Raw genomic sequence first — 25,752 nt, 5'->3', positions numbered from 1 at the left:
AGAGCATCTCTCTTTCTCTGCTTAGGTGGTTAGAATGGATACTTCAGAGTACCATTCTGAAATGTTCTCATACAAATAGATATTTTGGCAGTTTACGGTCATTGTGTCCCAGGTTGACATAATTTTTCGCTGCAGACTAGTAATAATTATCTATGATTATCTATGATCTACTTATTCGGTAAGGATGGATAGTCTCAGAGTTTAACCATCTCCAGTCATGTAGCCAATGCTCCACGTGGTATGGTTAGGAATTCAACAACCATTACAACCTTAGCTTATACTGATGTTTTTGTGGTCTAAACTGAACATGTGCCGCCTCGGTGTCCATCGAGGTGCGGCCTCGGTGTACGCTCGGTCTGTAGAGGATTTCCTCAGGAGGGGGTTGTATTCGTAACAGTAGAAAAGTGCTGTTCCATGATGCCAGATCATGTCTGTGTTCACGGGGGCTGGCCAATGACTTAGTTAGGGCTAGGGTCCTTCTTTCAGAATTTCCACCTGACTGAAGTGCCCAAAGTAAACTGTCTGTTACCCAAGCCCAGAAGCCAGGATATGCATATAAATAGTATCATTGGATAGAAAACACTGTACAAAAAGTTTGTAGAAATGTTAAAATAATGTATGAGACTATAACACAATTGATATGGTAGCCAAAAATCCAAAGACAAACCAACTGGATTTTATTTTTTTGAGATCACATGCTCTTTCAATGGAAAGCTATGAGTCCTATGTAATTCCAGCTCCCAGATTGCAATTCCTATGGCTTCCACTAGATGTTCTTTTTTCAAGGTTTCAGGATTGTTTCTTCCAAAATCAGGAAGAATTTTAAGTTTTGGTACTGGGAGTCACATTTGAAAATCAGTTTGTGGCCGAGAGATAAAGAGAACGCTCAGTTGCTAATTTTACTTTCCTATTGAACATATTTCTTTCCAAATGAAATATTAAAGTTTATTTTCATTTTAGGGTGCCTGAGGATTACATAGAAACGTAGTTTGACTTGTTTGAACAAAGTTTAGCGATAGCTTTTTGGCTTCCTTTGTCTGCGTGTTGAACGAGTGGATTACTGAAATCAATGGCGCCAACTACACAGACTTTGTGGGATATAAAGAAGGATTTTATCTAACAAAACGACCATGCATGTTGTAGATGGGACCCTTGGCATTGCAAACAGAGGAAGATATTCAAAAAGGAAGTGATTATTTAATCGCTATTTGCAAATTTATGAAGCCTGCGCTGGTTGAAAAATATGTTGATGTGAGGTGCCGTCCTTAAACAATCGCATGGTATGCTTTCGCTGTAAAGCCTATTGTAAATTGGACAATGCAGTTAGATTAACAAGAATTCAAGCATTTAACCGATATAAGATACTTGTATGTTCATAAATTTTTAATATTACGATTATTTATATGAATTGCGCACCCTACAATTTCACCGGATGTTTTCACATTGAAGCTTTAACATCACCTTACATCATTTCACAAATAGTTTCATCTTTACTCATTCATTTTATACAAGAATTAGATGCAAACCCCATAATTGAGAAATGTACATATTCAGAGATATAGTTATGTGTGTTTTCTGTCCTCTTTGAGGTCACCAAATGAAACACACTCATCATAACCATCCCTTAAGTGTCCACAGATAATTCCCACCTTCTCTCAAGTGGACATGTTGTGTTACAAAAGTAGTTTGAAATGTTTTGGCAAAGTGTTACAGGTAACGTTTGAAATATTTTATAGAGACGTTGCGCAAATTGGAAGCTGTATTTTTCTGGATCAAACGCGCCAAATAAATTGACATTTTGGATATATATGGACAGAATTAATCGAACAAAAGAACCATTTGTGATGTTTATGGGACATATTGGAGTGCCAACAAAAGAAGATCGTCAAAGGTAAGGCATGATTTATATTTTATTTCTACGTTTTGTGTAGCGCCTGCAGGGTTGAAATATTATTTCTCTCTTTGTTTACTGCTGTGCTATCATCAGATAATAGCTTCTTATGCTTTCCACCGAAAAGCCTTTTTGAAATTTGACATGTTAGCTGGATTCACCAACGAGTGTAACTTTAAATTGCTATCTTACATGTATGATTTAATGAAAGTTTTAATTTTATAGTATTTTATTTGAATCTGGCGCTCTGCATTTGCATCCCACCTATCCGAGATGTTTTAACAAACTATAGTTGGTTAGGACATCTACTTTGTGCATGACACAAGTCATTTTTCCAACAATTGTTTACAGACAAATTATTTCACTTATAATTCACTGTATCACAATTCCAGTGGGTCACTAAGTTAACTGTGCCTTTAAAACTTATTATGGCTTAGATCCCGCTAACGGGATCGATATGACAACTGCCAGTGAAAGTACAAATTCGAAACAACAGAAATCTCATAATGAAAATTGTTCTAACATACAAGTATTTTACACCATTTTAAAGATAAACTTGTTGTTCATGCCACCACAGTGTCCGATTTCAAAAAGGCTTTAGGGTGAAAGCACACCAAACGATTATGTGAGGTCTGCACCTCGTCGCAGAAAAACACAGCCATTTTTCCAGCCAAAGGGAGGAGTCACAAAAAGCAGAAATAGAGATAAAATTAATCACTAACCTTTGATGATCTTCATCAGATTACACTCATAGGACTTCATGTTACACAATACATGTATGTTTTGTTTGATAAAGTTCATATTTATATCCAAAGATCTCAGGTTACATTGGCGCGTTAAGTTCAGTAATGTTTTGCTTCCAAAACATGCAGTGATTTTGCAGAGAGCCACATCAATTTACAGAAATACTCATCATAAATGTTGATGAAAATGCAATTGTCATGGAACTTTAGATCAACCTCTCCTTAATGCAGCCGCTGTGTCAGATTTCAAAAAAGCTTTACTGAAAAAGCACACCATGCAATAATCTGAGTATAGCGCTAAGACCACAAAACAAGCCATACAGATATCCACCATGTTGTGGAGTCAACAGAAGTCAGAAATAGCATTATAAATATTCACTTAACTTTGATGATTCCACAATAAATGTTTGATTTGTTCAATAGTGTCCATCATTTATGTCCAAATACCTCCTTTAAGTTTGCGCATTTAGTACACAATCCAAACTCACGAGGCGCGGGCAAGTCCAGGCGAAAGTTCAGACAAAAGTCACATTACAGTTCGTAGAAACATGTCAAATGAAATATAGAATCAATCTTTAGAATGTTTTTTTCATAAATCTTCAATAATGTTTCATCCGGAGAATTCCTTTGTCTATAGAAATGCAATGGAAAAGAGCAAACTCTCACGTGAGCACGCGTGATCAACTCATGGCACTCTGCCAGACCCCTGACTCAATCAGCTCTCATTTTTCCTCATTCACAGTAGAAGAATCAAACAAGTTTCTAAAGACTGCTGACATGTAGTGGAAGCCTTAGGACATGCAATTTGACCACGTAAACACTACATATTTGATAGGCAATGACTTGAAAAACTACAAACCTCAGATTTTCCACTTCCTGGTTGGATTTTATCTCTGTTTTTTACCTGCCATATGAGTTCTGCTATACTCACAGACATCATTCAAACTGTTTTAGAAATCTCAGAGTGTTTTCTATCCAAATATTCATATAATAATAATAATAATATGCATATATTAGCAACTGGGCCTGAGTAGCAGGCAGTTTACTCTGGGCACCTTATTCATCCAAGCTACTCAATATTGCCTCCAGCCATAAGAAGTTTTAAACAGCTTGGGAAATTCCAGAAAATTATGTCATGGCTTTAGAAGCTTCTGATAGGCTAAATGACATAATTTGAGTCAATTGAAAGTGTACCTGTGGATGTATTTCAAGGCCTACCTTCAAACTCAGTGCATCTTTGCTTGACATCATGGGAAAATCAAAAGAAATCAGCCAAGACCTCAGAAAAATAATTGTAGTCTGGTTCATCCATGGGAGCAATTTCCAAATGCCTGAAGGTACCACGTTAATCTGTACAAACAATAGTACGCAAGTATAAACACCACGGACCACGCAGCTGTCATTCCGCTTAGGAAGGAGACGCGTTCTGTCTCCTAGAGAATGTACTTATGTGCGAAAAGTGCAAATCAATCCCACAACAACTTCAAAGGACCTTCTGAAGATGCTGGAGGAATCAGGTAGAAAAGGATCGGCCTTAATTAAAGGCCGCTCAGCAAGAAAGGAGCCACTGCTCCAAAACTGCCATAAAAAAAGCCAGACTATGGTTTGCAAATGCACATGGGGACAAAGATTTAGAGAAATGTCCTCTGGTCTGATGAAACAAAAATAGAACTGTTTGGCCATAATGACCATCGTTATGTTTGGCGGCAAAAGGGGGAGGCTTGCAAGCCAAAGAACACCATCCCAACTGTGAAGCATGGGGTTGGCAGCATCATGCTGTGGGGGTGCTTTGCTGCAGGAGGGACTGGTGCACTTTACAAAATAGATGGCATCATGAGACTGGAAAATTATGTGGTTATATTGAAGCAAGACATCAGTCTAGGAAGTTAAAGCTTGGTCGCAAATGGGTCTTCCAAATGGACAATGACACCAAGCATACTTGGGGCAAAATGGCTTCAGGACAACAAAGTCAAGGTATTGGAGTGGCCATCACAAAGCCCTGACCTCAATCCTATAGAAGATTTGTGGGCAGATCTGAAAAAGCGTGTGCGAGCAAGGAGGCCTTACAAACCCGAATCAGTTACACCAGCACTGTCAGGAGAAATGGACCAAAATTAACCCAACTTGTTGTGGGAAGCTTGTGGAAGGCTACCTGAAATGTTTGACCCAAGTTAAACAATTTAAAGTCAATGCTACCAAATTCTAATTGAGTTTATGCAAACTTCAGACCCACTAGGAATGTGATAAAATGAATCAAATCTGAAATAAATAATTCTCTCTACTAGTATTCTGGCATTTTACAATCTTAAAATAAAGTGGTGATCCTAACTGACCTAAGAGAGATAATTGTTACTTGGATTAAATATGAGGAATTGCGAAAAACTGAGTTTAAATGTATTTGGCTAAGGTGTATGTAAACTTCTGACTTCAACTGATGCTGTATATCTAATTTTGACATATTACAACAAATGAAGAGATAAATAATATTTGTCCATCCTTTGCTGCTGTGCTTGCAGATGTGCGTAAAATGCTGCGACCCTAATCAAAAAAGTATTTCTCCAAATAACAAAAACATAAGTAGAGGTTTTGTTGCAACATTTCAACTTCAAAGATGTAAAAAAAAATTGCACTGCATTGATCAATGGTGCGGTTGAATACAGCATTGCTGTCTGGTAAACTAAAAATGTATTGTAGCTGAGAAGCTAGTCTAGGCTACTGCTCAAATGTTGTTGTAATAGGTCTACATGTTTCTCCTTTGCATGATGTTCATAAAGGAGATGGCTCTGTTGACTGTTGACTCATTTATGATCGCTTGTGTCCTATCCAGCCTGCAGACCTTGTGTTTGCGCTAGTCCATTAGCAAAATTACTTGTGATCATTGCACTTGCTAGTTTGATTGTATTGACTTTCCAGCCTTAGTTACAGTCGTAAAGGTGAGAGGTTAGCATGTCTTGGGGTATACAATTTGTGAATCATCTGTACAACTGGACAGCTTTTGGGGGTTTTGGGAACATATCTTTTCTGATGTCCCCACACTGCACACTGCCCTAACCCATCTGGACAAGAGGAATACTTATGTGAGAATGCTGTTCATCGACTACAGCTCGGCATTTAACACCATAGTGCCCTCCAAGCTCGTCATCAAGCTCGAGACCCTGGGTCTCGACCCCGCCCTGTGCAACTGGGTACTGGACTTCCTGACGGGCCACCCCCAGGTGGTGAGGGTAGGCAACAACATCTCCACCCCGCTGATTCTCAACACTGGGGCCCCACAAGGGTGCGTTCTGAGCCCCCTCCTGTACTCCCTGTTCACCCACGACTGCGTGGCCACGCACGCCTCCAACTCAATCATCAAGTTTGCGGACGACACAACAGTGGTAGGCTTGATTACCAACAACGACGAGACGGCCTACAGGGAGGAGGTGAGGGCCCTCGGAGTGTGGTGTCAGAAAAATAACCTCACACTCAACGTCAACAAAACTAAGGAGATGATTGTGGACTTCAGGAAACAGCAGAGGGAACACCCCCCTATCCACATCGATGGAACAGTAGTGGAGAGGGTAGTAACTTTTAAGTTCCTCGGCGTACACATCACAGACAAACTGAATTGGTCCACCCACACAGATAGCATCGTGAAGAAGGCGCAGCAGCGCCTCTTCAACCTCAGGAGGCTGAAGAAATTTGGCTAGTCACCAAAAGCACTCACAAACTTCTACAGATGCACAATCGAGAGCATCCTGTCGGGCTGTATCACCGCCTGGTACGGCAACTGCTCCGCCCACAACCGTAAGGCTCTCCAGAGGGTAGTGAGGTCTGCACAATGCATCCCCGGGGGCAAACTACCTGCCCTCCAGGACACCTACACCACCCGATGTCACAGGAAGGCCATAAAGATCATCAAGGACAACAACCACCCGAGCCACTGCCTGTTCACCCCGCTATCATCCAGAAGGCTAGGTCAGTACAGGTGCATCAAAGCTGGGACCGAGAGACTGAAAAACAGCTTCTATCTCAAGGCCATCATACTGTTAAACAGCCACCACTAACATTGAGTGGCTGCTGCCAACACACTGACTCAACTCCAGCCACTTTAATAATGGGAATTGATGGGAAATGATGTAAAATATATCACTGTTTACATACCCTACATTATTCATCTCATATGTATACGTATATACTGTACTCTATATCATCTACTGCATCTTTATGTAATACATACATCACTAGCCACTTTAACTATGCCACTTTGTTTACATACTCATCTCATATGTATATACTGTACTCAATACCATCTACTGTATCTTGCCTATGCCGCTCTGTACCATCACTCATTCATATATCTTTATGTACATATTCTTTATCCCCTTACACTTGTGTCTATAAGGTAGTAGTTTTGGAATTGTTAGCTAGATTACTTGGTTATTACTGCATTGTCAGAACTTGAAGCACAAGCATTTCGCTACACTCGTATTAACATCTGCTAACCATGTGTATAGTGACAAATACAATTTGATTTGATATGATTTGATGTTCCCACCAGACTATTCCCAAAACCGAATTAAACATTTAAAGAACAGACAAATGTTTTCATGGAACATTCTTGCAACATCAGGCAGATGTTTTATACAAACATTGTATAATCTTCAGCACGACCGGACAGTATTTGTGTTATGAGAACATTTGCCGCAACCTGTTCTGGTAACTTTCACAATTTTGGTTTGCTGTGAAAACATTACTGGTACATTGTATTATTACATTACTTTGGAAACCTAATGAGAACTTTTGGGGAATGTTCTGTGGTGGTTATTACAGATATTTCTGCGCAACATTTTTGTGAATGTTAGGAGAATATTTCAAAGATATTTCATTAAAAAATGTTTTTGAAAATGTTATTATCCTAAATGTTATCCTAATATCAGGTAAAACCCAAACTACAACATTAGGGAAATCTTAGCTAATATTCTAGGAATGTTCCGGGTTTGCTGGGGAGAAGAGGCAGTCTACGAGAAGGAGGAGGAGGAGGTATGCCCTGTGGGTAATTAAGCTGGATTGAGGGCAAGAGGTGGAGAGAGCAGCGGGAGAGGAGGGAGAGAGGGACTGGGACTGATAGAGTCGATAGTCAGTCACCCTACTCAAAATGAAGTCACAGCAGAGAACGAGCGTGTGTGCTGGGGGTGGGGGAGTAGACAGAGATTAGTGGTGAGTACCAATATCGATATTTCAGGGTAGGGGTTGGGGTTAGCAAGTGGCCATCTCTTTTGGTGGAAGGCAGATTAGCTGGGTGTGCAGCACCGTGTAGAGAGGGTTTTGACTTTGACTGCCTCAGGTTTCGCAGATGCCTTTCTCCGCGGCTCCGTGGACTGCAAAGGTTGGCCAAAGAGACAGATTGAAATTATACAGATTGCCTCCTGGGTCTCATTAAGAAAATATATTTATATTCTAATTGCTGTTGTGACAAAAAGAGTGCTCCTCTTCTCCCATTCGCAATGACATTGAGATTGGACCTCTGGAGGGGGAAGAGGCAGTGTCACATGTAGGCAGGCAGGCAGGCAGGCACATGCACACACACACACACATACAATTGCAGACAGGCACGTATGCAGGCGGGCAGACAGGCACTCACACATACACACAGAATGCTGCTCATTCACAAGCGCACAGACACACAGACTCACATACACACACACACGTACAGAATGGTGCTAATTCACAAGCGCGCAAACAGACACAGACACACACATCCCGCTAAAAACATGTTTACACACACCTGATGTATTCCAACTCCCAATTACACACTTACTTTCTATTTGCATGTGGAATGGAAAAAGTGTGTGTCTGTGTGTGTATATCAATATGTGTCAGAGTGTGTGGGCTGTGGAGCAAAGTGACAGGGGTTGATACTATGAAGCTCTCACATTACCAACTGTAGTGGACTGGAAAATAAGAAATGCATTGTTTCTCAAGAAGCATGCTACACACACACACACACACACACACACACACACACACACACACACACACACACACACACACACACACACACACACACACACACACACACACACACACACACACACACACACACACACACACACACACACACACACACACACACACACAACACATTTGTTTTACTATTCTTGTGGGGACTAAACAATTGATTCCCATTCAAAATCCTACTTACCGAACCCCATACCCAAAATCTTAATTTAGGGTTCGGTGGGGGCCCAATTAGGTGAGCCAGAGGGGCCACCAACACAAAGAAGTTCAAGAAGAAATGATGTATTTAATTTGCCCTGTCTTGTTTTGTCTGTAGTTTTTAAAATTATATTTATTTAATTTCTTATATTAAGTACTTTAAAGTGGCACTTAGTTTTTCAGTCCTTAATCGCTTTATCCCCTGGTGTGATTTTTCAATATTTACTATATTATTTACTTATTCAATTATTTATGTATTCATTTATTGATCCAGCTTGCATTCTTTATTGCTGTTATTTGTTCCACTTGTTTACACTCACCACTTAATCAACCCTCGTCTTCCTTTCTTTGAACTGTCGCAGGTGACCCCTCTGAGCTCTCGGCCTCCATTGATGCCTCAGGCAAACAACCGCCCCATGTTCCCCCACCCTCTCCATACCAGACTGACTTGCCATATACATATGCAGACCGAGCAGGAAGTTACAATAGGCCCGTGCAAACCAATGTTTAATACCAGCACAAACAGAAATCCTCTTAAACCTAATTGCTAACTCTAACTCTAAACCTAATCCCTAACCCTAATTGTAACCCTAACCCTAATTGTAACCCTAACCTTAAACCTTACTCCTAAGCCTAAAATAGCCTTTTTCCTTGTAAGCAATTTCCTTGTTTTTACTATCCTTGTGAGAACTTCTGGTCTCCACAAGGATGGTAAAACCAAACACACACGCGCTGGTGCGTACATTTCCCGTTTTCACATGCAAATAGGAAAGTTAGTGTGTGATTACTTGTAGTGGAATTGTTGGAATACAACAGTGATCTTGTTGCCGATTACCAATACTACAGCCTTGGCTGGGTCTCATGTTAAATCACTATTTGGATAGAACTTACATAGGAGTTAATAGGTAGGATTGCGATACTGTAACATATCCATAGAGTAGGCTATGTTACTGTTACATATAGTAAGCAAGTCTCATTGACATGATATGTGCTGTAGACCAGCAAGGCAGCATTCACTGCTGAGAGAAGAGCTATTGAAATTCTCAACATCTGTTTGCGAAGAGCAACATCTGTTTGCTAAGAGTGCATTGAATCACAAAAGTGGAGAACATACTGTACACATGTAATTATTTTGGGGGGGATTGTGCTTTGAGAACTGGAAACAGACATATCTGGTGAGTTCAATCAAGTGTGTGGCAAGGTGATGACAATAACACTATTTTGCGTCCCAAATTACACCCTATTCCCTATTTAGTGCACCACTTTGTCACACACAAAAAAGTTGAGCACTATGGAATCTTGTGTGATTCAAGGCGTAGCCAATGACTCTCACAGCAGTGAGCTTTGGAGGACAGCATGCAGCGAGAGTTCTCACATTTTAATTACTATGATTAAGCCAAGGAGATATGTTTTCCCAATGTTTTAACAAGGTTCTGACAAGGGCTGTGGCGGTCAAGCAAATAACTGTCGATCTCATGTGACCGTTAATTAACATAAATACATTTAGTATCTCCTGGCTTCCAAACATAGCCTACGAGCCATTGATGCAGACCTTTGGAGCATCTACATTTTAAAAAGTCTAATAGATTCAGGTAATATAGTCTACACCTTCACAATAAATCCATTATTTATGATATGAAGAAAATGTAATATATTTCAGAACAGAATAGCATACTCTTGAGTTGTCCTTATGTGAGGTCCTGATCTGGCTATGCAAATTGGATTTGGACTACACTAGTTCATTTATCAGAAAATGTTTGCTTAGAATTCTGTGGCATTATCTGGTCTTTCTCACAGGCTACAAGTGAAGACAGACACATCGGGGATGCAACTGCGCACGTCCTTATCTAGGTGCATATGGAAGATATTGGAAGAATTGTCCACATTTACTTTTTGTCAGCCAACAAGATGAGTAGACCTAAAAAACAGCAAAAACATTAGCCTACATGTATGTCAATCTACTGTAGCTCAGTTGGTAGAGCATGGCGCTTGTAACGCCAGGGTAGTGGGTTCGATCCCCGGGACCACCCATACATAGAATGTATGCACACATGACTGTAAGTCGCTTTGGATAAAAGCGTCTGCTAAATGGCATATATTATTATTATATATTACTCTCCCCCGTAAGTACAAAAGTCAACCTGTTCTATTCTGTGCAAGAAATACATATTCCAAACATTTGTGGGATGTGATAGATCCTAAATGAATACAACCACGAGCATCAAAAACACTTTTTGTGGCTGATGCAACAGATCAGAACGTTTAGCTTAACTAAACTATTAGGCTATTCTTCACATTATACGCAAGCAATGAGCACATGACAGTAGGCTATAAGCACAAATTTTCCATTAGCAGGAAAACATCATTATCAAAAATGACTACCATTTATTATAAAGGTGCATTTTTATGGTGAAAATGATCTTCCCAGTTAGGCTGTACACCCCTTGTAAAGTGGATTAATATGCATAATTTTAAGAAGATATTTGGCCGCTTTAGGTGATACAAACCTTATCAAAACATATAGACCTATGGGCTAGGCTACTATGATGAGTCGGTATCTTTAAAATGTATTTTAGAAAGTTAGTGGAAGAAAATTGGGAGAGAAATAAATAATCAAGATGAATCTGTAATAACAATGTGGATAAGGAAGGAGATAAGTGGAGAGTAGTGTCCCAAGTGGCACCCTATTCCTTATATAGGGCACTACTTTTGACCAGGGAAGAGGGGGCCAGATTATTCAACTGGAATGTTTTCCCTTTCCTCCCTACCTTGATCCATTTGGCTGACCCCTTTCATGAGACCTTGAGAAAGTTTTTTTTATTTTTTTTTATTCTTGTAGTCGTTTTACTTTCTCTGAGTGTAGGATTCCAGCTTTGAAAGGAGCATGTTGTAGTGGATTGTAAGACTTTGAACCAACATATGTCTGGATTTCAAACAGATTTCTCCTTTGTTTTTCAAGCTGCTGCTGAATTAAATAAAATATTAATAAGTAACACACACTCACAGTATTGATAGGCATCTGCATTGATGATAGTGTGTGCATTGGTGATAGTCCCAAGACATTGTATTTATTATGTAGTGTGTATATGACCTTCTAACAGACAGACTAACTGATAAATATGGGTCCTCTATTACTGTTACATAATATGTATAATATCTGTATAGCTACTATATTATATAGAGATGTTTATTATTTATTATTTTATTCATAGTTGAATGGAATCATAACAGGGCTTAGATTTATCTGTGTACCAAATGGCACTCTATGGGCCCTGGCTAAAAGAAGTGCACTAAATAGGAAATAGGGTGCCCTTTGGGATGGACCCCCAGTGAACTACACATCCTCTCCTCAGAGAGATTACAGGAAGCACCCAGTCTGAGCACTGTTAGCCCCAAAGTGGCTAACTGAAAAACTTACAGAAATCCCCCGGGCAGACTTCAGAGCTCCCTATAAAATAAGCAGGTATTAGCCTTAGCCAATGTTACAGCTTGTAGCTGATACAGAGTTACAGACCCAAGCCTGAAGAAAAGGGAATCAGAGTATCTAGCCACACTGAGGGATAGAGATATGTGTGGAGATGAGAGGGGAATGGTGGGAAATAATCGCCTTTTCTTGCTTATCTGTGCGTCCAGGCGGGAAATGTTGTGGCTGTACCTGGCTGACCTGTGTGCTGGGGCAGTTGTACGACAAGGCCAGCAGCCCCCCCCCAATCTACCATTGTCTGTCACCTACAAACATGCATACAAACACACACACAAAAACACACACGCACACACACTCATGCACACACACGCATCCACACACACTCTGAGGGGGGACAGGCTGGCTGTTTGGGCAGCAGTCCAGATGGGAGGAGGAGAATTGTTCAGTTCCACCCCTCAGTCTCCGGTCACTGGGTCACACACCTGCTTGCCTTTGGCTACAGATGCTATATGCAAAGACACATTGCGTTTTATAAAGTAAAAGAAAATGGGAGTCTTGTGTTTTAAATTGCATTTTAAAATCATAATGCATACTCAAACCTTTAACTCCTACTACTCTAGTTGGAATGTTGAGAGAGACGCTTAAGATGTGCATTAGTTCTGTAAGTGTGTGTGCACGAGAGAAATATAGTAAGAGACAGGTTGAGTTTTTGCCTGTGGTGCTCAATACTGTACATACAAGCGCAGCTGAACATTTGACCATATCTTTTCATGGCTCCATAAGATTACTCCACCTACAGCCACAGAAGTTGAGGCAGCTGAGTGTGTGGGGCTGGCTGCATGGGCCTCATCTGGGCATTCAGACTGGCAAGACTGGCAGTCCCAGAGGTCATCACTGTGATGTACTGTGCATCCCCCTGACCAAGCCTGTTTGATCATGCATGTATGTCTGTGTGTCTGTCATGCATGTCTGTCTGTCTGTCTGTCTGTCTGGGTATGGGACATAGGCTTTGAGGTACAAGAGGGGCCAGGGGGGACTGATTCCAGGACTAGGGGCTGGGGTAATGTGTGCTGTACTTTGCATAAGAATAAGGGTGAAAGTTCTGGCACCTAAATATAAACAGTATCAAACTAAATCACGGTGTATTGGTAGTGTACACAGATTTGCAAAAGTTGTCACAGGTGCAGCAAAATGCATGTGTTTCTAGATCCATCAGGACAGTAATACAATAATAAAAAACAATACACACAATGTGTTGATCCAGCTTAAAATTTCCTGATATTTACTAAAAATAAATCTATCATATAATGTTAAGCAATTTTAACAACCTGTATAGCAGTTTATCCAATTCCACGACATGCTTATTTTCTACCTTTCATTTGAATGTTCGCAGTCTTCCTAAAAGACATGACCACCTTGTTCATTATCTGTCTACTCTCAGTCATGAATTTTCCATTGTTGCCCGTTCAGAAACATGGCTGACCAAAAAGACAACCATGCTTTATGACATGTCTCCTATTAAATGCTGTTCACCACTGTAGAACATTAAGAGTGGGAGGAGTGTCCATTTTTGTTCATAAACATTTAAAATTATTTGTAACAGAGGACCTCGCACTTACATCAGATAACCTTGATGTATAATCTCTTTTCAAATAAGTTCCCACCTGTTCATTTTTTGGTAGTAAAAAAGTGGTAATTGAGGAGTACACCACGTCAGTCACTGGCTTTATCAATAGGTGCATCAAGGGGGTTGTCCCCACAGTGACTGTACGTACATACCCAAACCTGAAGCCATGGATTAAATTCGCACTGACCTAAAGGGTAGAGCTGTCACTTTCAAGGAGTGGGACTCTAACCTCGAAGCTTATAAGAAATCCCGCTATGCCCTCCGACGAACCATCAAACAGGTGAAGCTTCAATACAGGACTAAGATCAAATCGTACTACACCGGCTCCGACTCTCGTCGAATGTGGCAGGGTTTGCGAAACATTACAGACTTGGTTGTTGTCCTTGCACCACATGGTCAGGTCTCTGACCTCCTCCATATAGGCTTTGTCATCGTTGTCAGTGATCAGGCCTACCACTGTTGTGTTTTTATGGCGGTTTTGTAGCAGTGGCTTCTTCCTTGCTGAGCGGCCTTTCAAGTTATGTCGATATAGATACTTTTGTACCTGTTTCCTCCAGCATCTTCACAAGGTCCTTTGCTGTACTTCTGGGATTTGCACATTTCACACCAAAGTAGGTTCATCTCTAGGAGACAGAATGCCTCTCCTTCCTGAGCAGTATTACATTTACATTTAAGTCATTTAGCAGACGCTCTTATCCAGAGCGACTTACAAATATGATCCCATGGTGGTCCCATGGTGTTTATACTTGCGTACTATTGTTTGTACAGATGAACGTGGTACCTTCAGACATTTGGATTTTGTTCCCAAGGATGAACCAGACTTGTGGAGGTCTACAATTTTTTCTAAGGTCTTGGCTGATTTCCCCATGATTTCAAGCAAAGAGGCCTTTTGCGTGTAGGGGGCAGTATTTGTTGCTCTTGCTGCTGGTGATTCTCTGATACACCTCTACGCAGACAACACCATTCTGTATACTTCTTGCCCCTCTTTGGACACTGTGTTAATTAACCTCCAGACAAGCTTCAATGCCAACTCTCCTTCTGTGGCCTCCAACTGCTCTTAAATGCAAGTAAAACGAAATGCATGCTATTCATCCGATCACTGCCTACACCTGCTCGCGTGTCCAGCATCACTACGTGGACAACTACAAATACCTAGGTGTCTGGTTAGACTGTAAACTCTCCTTCCAGACTCACGTTAAGCATCTCCAATCCAAAAATTAAATCCGGAATTGGCTTCCTATATCGCAACAAAGCATCCTTCACTCATGCCCTCGTAACACTGACCATCCTACTGATCCTCGACTTCGGTGATGTCATCTATAAAATTGCCTCCAACACTCTACTCAACAAACTGGATGCAGTCTATCACAGTGCCATCTGTTTTGTTACCAAAACGGGTGGCACTACCCACCATTGCGACCTGTACGCTCTCGTTGGTTGGCCCTCGCTTCATACTCGTCACCAAACCCACTGGCTACAGGTTATCTACAAGTCTCTGCTAGGTAAAGGTAAAGCCCCACCTTATCTCAGCTCACTGGTCACCATAGCAGCATCCACTCATAGCACGCACTCCAGCAGGTATATCTCACTGGTCACCCCCAAAGTCAATTCCTCCTTTGGTCGCCTTTCCTTCCAGTTCTCTGCTGCCAATGACTGGAACGAACTGCAAAAATCTCTGAAGCTAGAGACTCATATCTCTCTCACTAGCTTTAAGCAGTCAGAGCAGCTCACAGATCACTGCACCTGTACATAGCCCATCTGTAAACAGCCCATCTATCTACCTACCTCATCCCCATACTGTATTTATGTATTTGTCTTGCTCCTTTGCACACCAGTATCTCTACTGCACATTCCTCTTCTGCACATCTACCATTCCAGTGTTTTAATTGCTATATTGTAATTAATTCGCCACCATGGCCTATTTATTGCCTTAACCTGTTTGGGGTAGGGGGCAGCATTTTCACTTTTGGATAAATATTGTGCCCAAACTGTCCTGCCTCCTACTCTGTCCCAGATCCTAATATATGCATATTATTATTAGTATTGGATAGAAAACACTGAAGTTTCTAAAACTGTTTGAATCATGTCTGTGAGTATAACAACTTATTTAGCAGGCAAAATCCCAAGGACAAACCATTCAGATTTTCTTTTGAAGTTACTGTCTTTTCAATATGTTTTCATGGGGAATCCAGAATTCTAATAGACTTTCCTGCAATTCCTACCGCTTCCACTGGATGTCGAAATTGGTTGAGGTTTTTCCTTTGTGTAACGAAGAATTACCATAGCTCGGAACGAACGTCACTTCATGTGTACCTTTTGATAGAGGCGCGTAACCAGAAAAAGTAGCGTCAGTTTGTTTTGCTCCTGTATTGAACACAGATCATCCCGTCTTCAATTTGATTGACTATATACGTTTAGAAATACCTAAAGTTGTATTACAAAAGTAGTTTGAAATGTTTGGCGAAGTTTACAGATAACTTTTGAGATATTTTGTAGCGACGTTGCGTAACGGTGTTTTTCTGGATCAAACGCGCCAAATATATTGACATTTTGGATATATATCGACGGATATATATCGATGTTTATGGGACATATAGGAGTGCCAATAAAAGAAGCTTGGCAAAGGTAAGGCATGATTTATATTTTATTTATGCGTTTTGTGTCACGCCTGCAGAGTTGAAAAATGCTACTCTCTCATTGTTTACTGCTGTGCTATCATCAGATAATAGCATCTTGTCCTTTCGCCGAAAATTATTTTTGAAATCTGACATGTTGGCTGGATTCACAACGAGTGTAGCTTTAATTTGCTATCTTGCATGTGTAATTTAATGAAAGTTTTTATAGAAATTTTTATAGAAATGTATAATTTTTATAGAAATGTATTTGAATTTGGCGCTCTGCATTTTCCCTGGCTATTGGCCATGTGGGACGGAAGCATCCCGCCTACCCCAGAGAGGTTAACTCCCTTATCTTACATCATTTGCACTCACTGTATATAGACTTTTTGTTTTCTTTTGTTCTACTGTATTTTATTTTGTTCTACTGTATTATTGACTATGTTTTGTTTATTCCATGTGTCGAATTGCTATGCTTTCTCCTGCCCAGGTCGCAGTTGTAAATGAGAACTTGTTGTCAACTAGCCTACCTGGTTAAATAAAGGTGAAATAAAAAATAAATAAAATGCAGTTTTTGATGAAGTCTCCTTCAACTCGCTGCAGTTGCTTATCACCAACTGCACCTTGCAGCCATCACCTGCATTGTGGGAGGCACTATTTGTCAACCAATCATTAGGGTGTTTTTGGTTGGCCCAAGTGAACGTGACCAAAGATGTGATTGAAACAGGAACCAACTTTGCCGCGATTCTGAAGCAACAGGGGATACAAATTAAAGTGATATTTGAGACCCCTCTCTAACCAATTAACTGTACACACATTATGTGTTTAGTTTGCGTGTGTGTGATATTGGGGTTTCAAGAAACATATTTAGACATTTATAGAGAACTTTTATTAACAATAGCAGCAATTTTGACACTTGCATGTTGATCTGAGCCTTGCTGTTTGAAAACCACCACACTCATCTGTCGCAGATGCACATTCCCGACATCAATCGCCGACTTTCATCTACAGTGAGCTTCTTTACCCTTACTGCTCGAACACACCCAACCTCTTTCTTAGCCCACCCCCCCCAAAAACACACCCATGCACGCACACACACCCATCAACAACAGATCCAGAGCTCACAGAGCGTCACAATCTACTGTATGCATCAAATCCCAGATTACTCCTCTGATGGAGAGAGAGAGAGAGAGAGAGAGGGAGAGGGAGGATATCCTGATCCAGGTCTCCAGATCATTAAAATAAATCATCTCTGCAATTAAAACCTTGTTTATCTTAATTACTGAACTAATGAGACGAGTCCCACAGGACTAAGTCACACCCTCTGAGGACACTCGAGGATATGAGACGTAGAAGTCTTACAAAAGCACACAGGCGCACACACACACACTTATGCGCACGCAAGCACACGAACATGTGGAAATACGCACACAAATATACACACACACCCACACACCAAATTGCATCATCCTCCCACCTCCCCGCCTCATCCTCCTACCTCATTATCCGGGCGCTGCATCATCATCCTTCACTATCCGTGATCTATTTAACTGATAGTGACTTGATCAAGCCTACAGGCTCCAGCTCCATAAGGGCTTAGTACAGCACTATAATTTACGATTTCCCTCTACCACAGGGACTAGACACACTATCTAATTCATAACTTTTTAATACTGTAAAACATATGACTGTATCCCTGCTGTAAATTTACAATAATTTTATCCTTGAAATCTAAATGTAAGAAAAATAATGTATTTGTACATAAAATACATTTATTCAAATTGGTAGCAACATTAACAACAAATGAACAACATAATTGACAATAGAATAATTAACACATATGTAACCAAATAAGAGCATCATTACAACACTAATTTAAAAACTATATTATGTGCCTTTGTCTGGGATGTGGGTGAGAGAGACAAAGAGAGATGGAGGTGGAGTTAAAATCCTAGATCCATGATCAGTGGCAACTCTATTCAGGGAAAGGGGGTTTAAAGGTGGTGAAACACACAACAGGACAGTTTGGGTAGGAGAGCATCCAGGAGAGAGAAGTCCACGCAGCATAAGGTGTTCCTCATGGGGCTCAGAAACAATCCTCCCCAGTTCTGGGTCACCTCTTCTCACCCCTAGGACAAGAATAAAAAAAAGATATAATAGTAGCCAGAGAGCACCAGGGCTGTTACTCTGTAGGTAAAAAGACAAGGGACATATTAAGTGTGTGTGTGTACCTACCTCACTAGAGGTCTTCAATTAAACTCAGTGAGCTGTTGGAAGAATTGGGCAATGTAGGGGTTGAGAACAGCTAGTTTCCTCTGGGCCACCTTGTCATGCATTTTGTCCAATCTTCAGGGTTCATCGTCTTGGGTTGATTTGAACCAGGTATCTGTACCACCATATATCCAATATAGTTTATAAAATCAATTGAGGCATTGAACAAACACAAATAAGACAGCTATATAACCCTAGCTAACTAATAAAACATTGCTATAGCCTACACAATACCGCAGATTATTTTACCAGACTCACATCATTTTGTTTTCTTTCTGTGCCACCAAACATTTGCATACTACTAGTAAAGTGAACAGGTTTAGCTAATACTGTAACATTATGGAACAATGTTGTTGAGAGGTCATACGGACATGGACGTATGTCACGCAGCTGAGAGCCGAGTGCACCAAATCACACAGCCTTTGTCACAGTGTTGTGACAACTAAAGAGGACACTGTCCGGGTGTTGTTGCCGTTCATGCTCTCCCCATTGAGTAGACTGTATCACGGGGACACCTAGATGGCTAACAATATTTGGCTGTTTTCGTAAATTCACTCTGTCTATCTACTACGATTTCGGAGCACTCTCGTCTGAGTGTGCCAGATCGCAAAATAACGGAGGAATTTATGAAGGTGCAACTCCTGTTGAATATGAGTACTGTAAGAAAACATTGGCAAAAAAATGGTTGGCATACAAGGGAGCTCAATTCTCTGCATGACTTTCCATCTATTCCTCTCTATATTTCTATTAATTTACTGTACGATATGTATCCTCAGTTTTTTTCTCATTAGTTGAATATAGTTGTAGTATGTGTCCTGCTGTAAACTAGCGACACTGATCTGCTCTTACTTTTATAATATAATATATATATGTATATAGTTCTCTGCATTATACTGTCCTCTCTTATCCATATGAAATACAGTTTAGCAATCTACTGCGGACTCCTTTTATTAATAATTTTCACATTTCAAATATGCCTAATTTGGGTGGCTACTGGTTATACATCTAAAGATAATCAGCAGTAACATACCTCTACCGTCAATATTAAGAGATGAAGATGTAACATATTCTGGCAGATTTTTTGCAATATTTGTGCGTAAGAACAGAGCTACCACAGGCAGGCGTGCCCTCCAAAGTGATGGTGGGGGCAGAAAGAACACACTTTCCATCTGACTCTGCAACCTCCGCTACAAGTAGGCCATATTATTTTGATTGCTCTGGACTCCAGAGAAGTAACACGATATATCCCTAGTTGATATTGGCTGCTAACTTAACTTACTTTCAGCTCCAAATGCAGGTGTAAAACGCATTTCTGTAGCCTATCTTGCGTTTTGAAAAAGCATAATTGTTTATGAGTGTAATGATGGGCTTCATTTATTGCATGTGGACATGTGCATACGTTGCTAGTTTAAAATAATTTTGCAAAATACTTTACTCATCAGATTGTGCTGCTTTCTCCTGTTCTAGTAGGCCTAATAATTGCACGAGTCTGCAGAACAAAACATGTTGGGGTCTCCCTGCCACCCCCACACCTCTCTCCCTCTTTCTTCTGCCCCCCCCCCATTGTGGTCTAAAAGGTGAAAGAACTGGACCCAGCCAACAAACCCCAAATGACTCGGTTTTAGTCATACAACAACAAAACATAAAGTAGGTCTCTTAGCATATCAGCACAATACAGACTGGTGGAAATGATCCTCATCCTTTCCTTACGACCTTTCTTATTCAGCTGCAGTACATACTGTACAGTACATGGAAGGGAGTTGAAGAAAGTTCTGTTTGAAGTGTCTGTATTTTGTGGGAAACCAAGAGATGGAGCACATCACAGAGGACATCCCCAACATGCACGCACGCACGCACACAGACAAACAAACACCCTCACTGCCCCAACTCCTGTATGTTGGTTTACAGGATATTATGTGTCTATCTGTCTAACTGTAGTGAGGTATTGTAACAGAACTTGCGGGGTTTAAAACAGAGTTAAACAGGGAGGTATAAACATTTGCCTCCCCCAAAATTGTTATTTGCAGTGTCCGTTGCAAAATGTTTTGCTACAGTGTCCAACTGAACACAACACAGGTGGAGGAGACATGGTAGCCAAACTCCCTGATGGACAGTATGATCTTGATTGATCATATTTAGACGTATTTATATTTATATATTTAATATTCTGCACGGTTGCACTGAACAGAGCTTGATAGTTTATAGACTATTCTATTATTATATTGCATTATTATATGAAAGCATTGATTGTTATGTGTTTGGATTAGCCCTGTGTAGTATTCTGTAAGATCATCATTATCATAGTGATTGATTGTGAGTGTCTGTGTGTATGTGTGTGATGGGGATTGATTAACTGATTGATTGCATCTGACAGACCTGAGATGATGGTGTAGCCAATGCCCCTCGGTCTCCCCAGATCCTGGTCAATGGCTTTTATCTTGCGCACCTCATAGCCCTGTGGACACACACACACACACACAGGCATTCAGACAGGCATGAACACATACATACACGCACAAAAACACACAGTAGAAAGATGTTTAGAACACTGCCACACCGAGAAACTCAGTACGCATATGAACACATAGACACCCCCCCCCCAATATCCCTGAGCCATTACGCAAATAGAAAACAGGAAAATGTCTGCTGCCACAAAGTAACTAACATCCTCACAAAGCACAAATGGACTGGCCTTATTTCTCTCCTGTTGTTTCAAAACTCTACAGCTGAGAAGATAAGGCTGCAAGTCATGAAAAAAATGTAGAGAACGATAAAGAGAGAGGAGGGTTCAGAAAAAAAGCATTTTGAAAAGTCTTTGATCCGCGGAGCTTTCTCGGCCTCCGCGCCTCAATCAGACATGGTGGCGGTACTTAAAAGTCTCTCTTTCTCTCCATCCCTCTCTCTCCCTTTCCCTCTCTCTCGCTACCTCTTCCAAGCTGACCAGAGAACACCCCCTCCCTCTCTTGTCTCCATCCCTCTCTCCCTCCCTCCTTTACTATCTACCTCCCATTGATTCCACAAATTGTGTCTGAGGCGTGTTTATGCTCCACTTCTGCCAAAGCATCTCCTGTCATTGACCAATTACAGCAGAATCAATTACAGCTCTTTTAGAGGTGAGCGATCACTACCAGAGAGACAGAGAGAGAGAGGCAGGGAGAGAGAGGGAGAGGGGAGAGAGGAAGATGGGGGGGAGACAGGGAGAGAGACTGTGAGAGGAAAGTGAGCGAGAGAGAAAGAGGGAGGGAGAGCTGAAGTAATATGAGCAATATTCTCCTGCTGTCCACACAATATGTTCAATCAACCAGCATTTAAACTCCCCTCACCCTCCTCCCCTCTCTCTCTATTACTCACTCCCTCTCAGCTCAAACATATTCCCCTTCTCCTCTCTGTCTTCATCCCTTATCCCTGTACAATACTACCTTCCCTCCTCCCCCTCCCAAAATATACTCCCACTTCTACCATTTCAGCTCAGTGGTTTGACAGCCAAATTGTGTTTGTCCCAGAAAGGGTTTAAATGTCATTTCTGACAACACAAATCCAAAACAACAGCCACAAACTCGGGCCCTATGCTGTTCTTTGGCTGTTCTTTGACAAAGCCTTTACTCTCTCAACCCGTCATCAAAGTTTTGTACAGATGGCAGGTTGATTAGCGGAAACAGAGAGACAGAAAGAGATGGAAGGAGAGAGAGAGAGACAGGGAGGGATGGAGAAAATGCAAAAGAGAGAGAATGAGAGAGAAAGAAAGGGATAGCATTTGAGAATTGACCTACAACAGGGCTACATGTTTAATATCCTTTTACGTGTAAATATCAGCGGCCTTGAGGACAGTTGACACCCACTCAGGCAATCTAGCCCCGCAGCTTATCACAGCCAAACACTAGTGTGGTTTATTGGGAGGGTTCAATGCATTGAGATGAGCATGTTCAAGATAAATGGCTAATTCTCGTCTCTCGTCTCACCATTATTGAATTGTTATAAGACGTGGTTGGGAAACCTACCATAACAAAAAGATTGGTGACAAGTAAGTCTGAACCTTCGGTAAATCTTCTGTCTGGAAGAAGTCATTTTTTTCTTAAGTTTACATTTACATTTACATTTAAGTCATTTAGCAGACGCTCTTATCCAGAGCGACTTACAAATTGGTGCATTCACCTTATGACATCCAGTGGAACAGCCACTTTACAATAGTGCATCTACATATTTTAAGGGGGGGGGGGGGGTGAGAAGGATTACTTTATCCTATCCTAGGTATTCCTTAAAGAGGTGGGGTTTCAGGTGTCTCCGGAAGGTGGTGATTGACTCCGCTGTCCTGGCGTCGTGAGGGAGTTTGTTCCACCATTGGGGAGCCAGAGCAGCGAACAGTTTTGACTGGGCTGAGCGGGAACTGTACTTCCTCAGTGGTAGGGAGGCGAGCAGGCCAGAGGTGGATGAACGCAGTGCCCTTATTTGGGTGTAGGGCCTGATCAGAGCCTGGAGGTACTGAGGTGCCGTTCCCCTCACAGCTCCGTAGGCAAGCACCATGGTCTTGTAGCGGATGCGAGCTTCAACTGGAAGCCAGTGGAGAGAGCGGAGGAGCGGGGTGACGTGAGAGAACTTGGGAAGGTTGAACACTAGACGGGCTGCGGCGTTCTGGATGAGTTGTAGGGGTTTAATGGCACAGGCAGGGAGCCCAGCCAACAGCGAGTTGCAGTAATCCAGACGGGAGATGACAAGTGCCTGGATTAGGACCTGCGCCGCTTCCTGTGTGAGGCAGGGTCGTACTCTGCGGATGTTGTAGAGCATGAACCTACAGGAACGGGCCACCGCCTTGATGTTAGTTGAGAACGACAGGGTGTTGTCCAGGATCACGCCAAGGTTCTTAGCGCTCTGGGAGGAGGACACAATGGAGTTGTCAACCGTGATGGCGAGATCATGGAACGGGCAGTCCTTCCCCGGGAGGAAGAGCAGCTCCGTCTTGCCGAAGTTCAGCTTGAGGTGGTGATCCGTCATCCACACTGATATGTCTGCCAGACATGCAGAGATGCGATTCGCCACCTGGTCATCAGAAGGGGGAAAGGAGAAGATTAATTGTGTGTCGTCTGCATAGTAATGATAGGAGAGACCATGTGAGGTTATGACAGAGCCAAGTGACTTGGTGTATAGCGAGAATAGGAGAGGGCCTAGAACAGAGCCCTGGGGGACACCAGTGGTGAGAGCGCATGGTGAGGAGACAGATTCTCGCCACGCCACCTGGTAGGAGCGACCTGTCAGGTAGGACGCAATCCAAGCGTGGGCCACGCCGGAGATGCCCAACTCGGAGAGGGTGGAGAGGAGGATCTGATGGTTCACAGTATCGAAGGCAGCCGATAGGTCTAGAAGGATGAGAGCAGAGGAGAGAGAGTTAGCTTTAGCGGTGCGGAGCGCCTCCGTGATACAGAGAAGAGCAGTCTCAGTTGAATGACTAGTCTTGAAACCTGACTGATTTGGATCAAGAAGATCATTCTGAGAGAGATAGCGGGAGAGCTGGCCAAGGACGGCACGTTCAAGAGTTTTGGAGAGAAAAGAAAGAAGGGATACTGGTCTGTAGTTGTTGACATCGGAGGGATCGAGTGTAGGTTTTTTCAGAAGGGGTGCAACTCTCGCTCTCTTGAAGACGGAAGGGACATAGCCAGCGGTCAGGGATAAGTTGATGAGCGAGGTGAGGTAAGGGAGAAGGTCTCCGGAAATGGTCTGGAGAAGAGAGGAGGGGATAGGGTCAAGCGGGCAGGTTGTTGGGCGGCCGGCCGTCACAAGACGCGAGATTTCATCTGGAGAGAGAGGGGAGAAAGAGGTCAGAGCACAGGGTAGGGCACTGTGAGCAGAACCAGCGGTGTCGTTTGACTTAGCAAACGAGGATCGGATGTCGTCGACCTTCTTTTCAAAATGGTTGACGAAGTCATCTGCAGAGAGGGAGGATGGGGGGGAGGGGGAGGAGGATTCAGGAGGGAGGAGAAGGTGGCAAAGAGCTTCCTAGGGTTAGAGGCAGATGCTTGGAATTTAGAGTGGTAGAAAGTGGCTTTAGCAGCAGAGACAGAGGAGGAAAATGTAGAGAGGAGGGAGTGAAAGGATGCCAGGTCCGCAGGGAGGCGAGTTTTCCTCCATTTCCGCTCGGCTGCTCGGAGCCCTGTTCTGTGAGCTCGCAATGAGTCGTCAAGCCACGGAGCGGGAGGGGAGGACCAAGCCGGCCTGGAAGATAGGGGACATAGAGAGTCAAAGGATGCAGAAAGGGAGGAGAGGAGGGTTGAGGAGGCAGAATCAGGTGATAGGTTGGAGAAGGTTTGAGCAGAGGGAAGAGATGATAGGATGGAAGAGGAGAGAGTAGCGGGGGAGAGAGAGCGAAGGTTGGGACGGCGCGATACCATCCGAGTAGGGGCAGTGTGGGAAGTGTTGGATGAGAGCGAGAGGGAAAAGGATACAAGGTAGTGGTCGGAGACTTGGAGGGGAGTTGCAATGAGGTTAGTGGAAAAACAGCATCTAGTAAAGATGAGGTCGAGCGTATTGCCTGCCTTGTGAGTAGGGGGGGGAAAGTGAGAGGGTGAGGTCAAAAGAGGAGAGGAGTGGAAAGAAGGAGGCAGAGAGGAATGAGTCAAAGGTAGACGTGGGGAGGTTAAAGTCGCCCAGAACTGTGAGAGGTGAGCCGTCCTCAGGAAAGGAGCTTATCAAGGCATCAAGCTCATTGATGAACTCTCCGAGGGGACCTGGAGGGCGATAAATGATAAGGATGTTAAGCTTGAAAGGGCTGGTAACTGTGACAGCATGAAATTCAAAGGAGGCGATAGACAGATGGGTAAGGGGAGAAAGAGAGAATGACCACTTGGGAGAGATCAGGATCCCGATGCCACCACCCCGCTGACCAGAAGCTCTCGGGGTGTGCGAGAACACGTGGGCGGACGAAGAGAGAGCAGTAGGAGTAGCAGTGTTATCTGTGGTGATCCATGTTTCTGTCAGTGCCAAGAAGTCGAGGG

The 25,752-nt window shown here is 42.4% G+C and overlaps 1 protein-coding gene across 1 annotated transcript in view; it reads right to left on the bottom strand.

The window, feature by feature from the left end:
* LOC124041504 (cadherin-23-like) overlaps nt 1–25,752 on the bottom strand; it is a 640,482-nt gene that overhangs the window by 277,228 nt on the left and 337,502 nt on the right. Inside the window, 1 exon segment of the mRNA XM_046359178.1 lies at nt 21,146–21,224. Within this exon segment, the coding sequence (XP_046215134.1) occupies nt 21,146–21,224 (79 nt within the window).

Source organism: Oncorhynchus gorbuscha, linkage group LG08, assembly GCF_021184085.1.
Source record: "Oncorhynchus gorbuscha isolate QuinsamMale2020 ecotype Even-year linkage group LG08, OgorEven_v1.0, whole genome shotgun sequence".
In the NCBI taxonomy this organism is placed as follows: Eukaryota; Metazoa; Chordata; class Actinopteri; order Salmoniformes; family Salmonidae; genus Oncorhynchus; species Oncorhynchus gorbuscha.
This window is presented reverse-complemented; position numbering and strand designations above follow the sequence as displayed.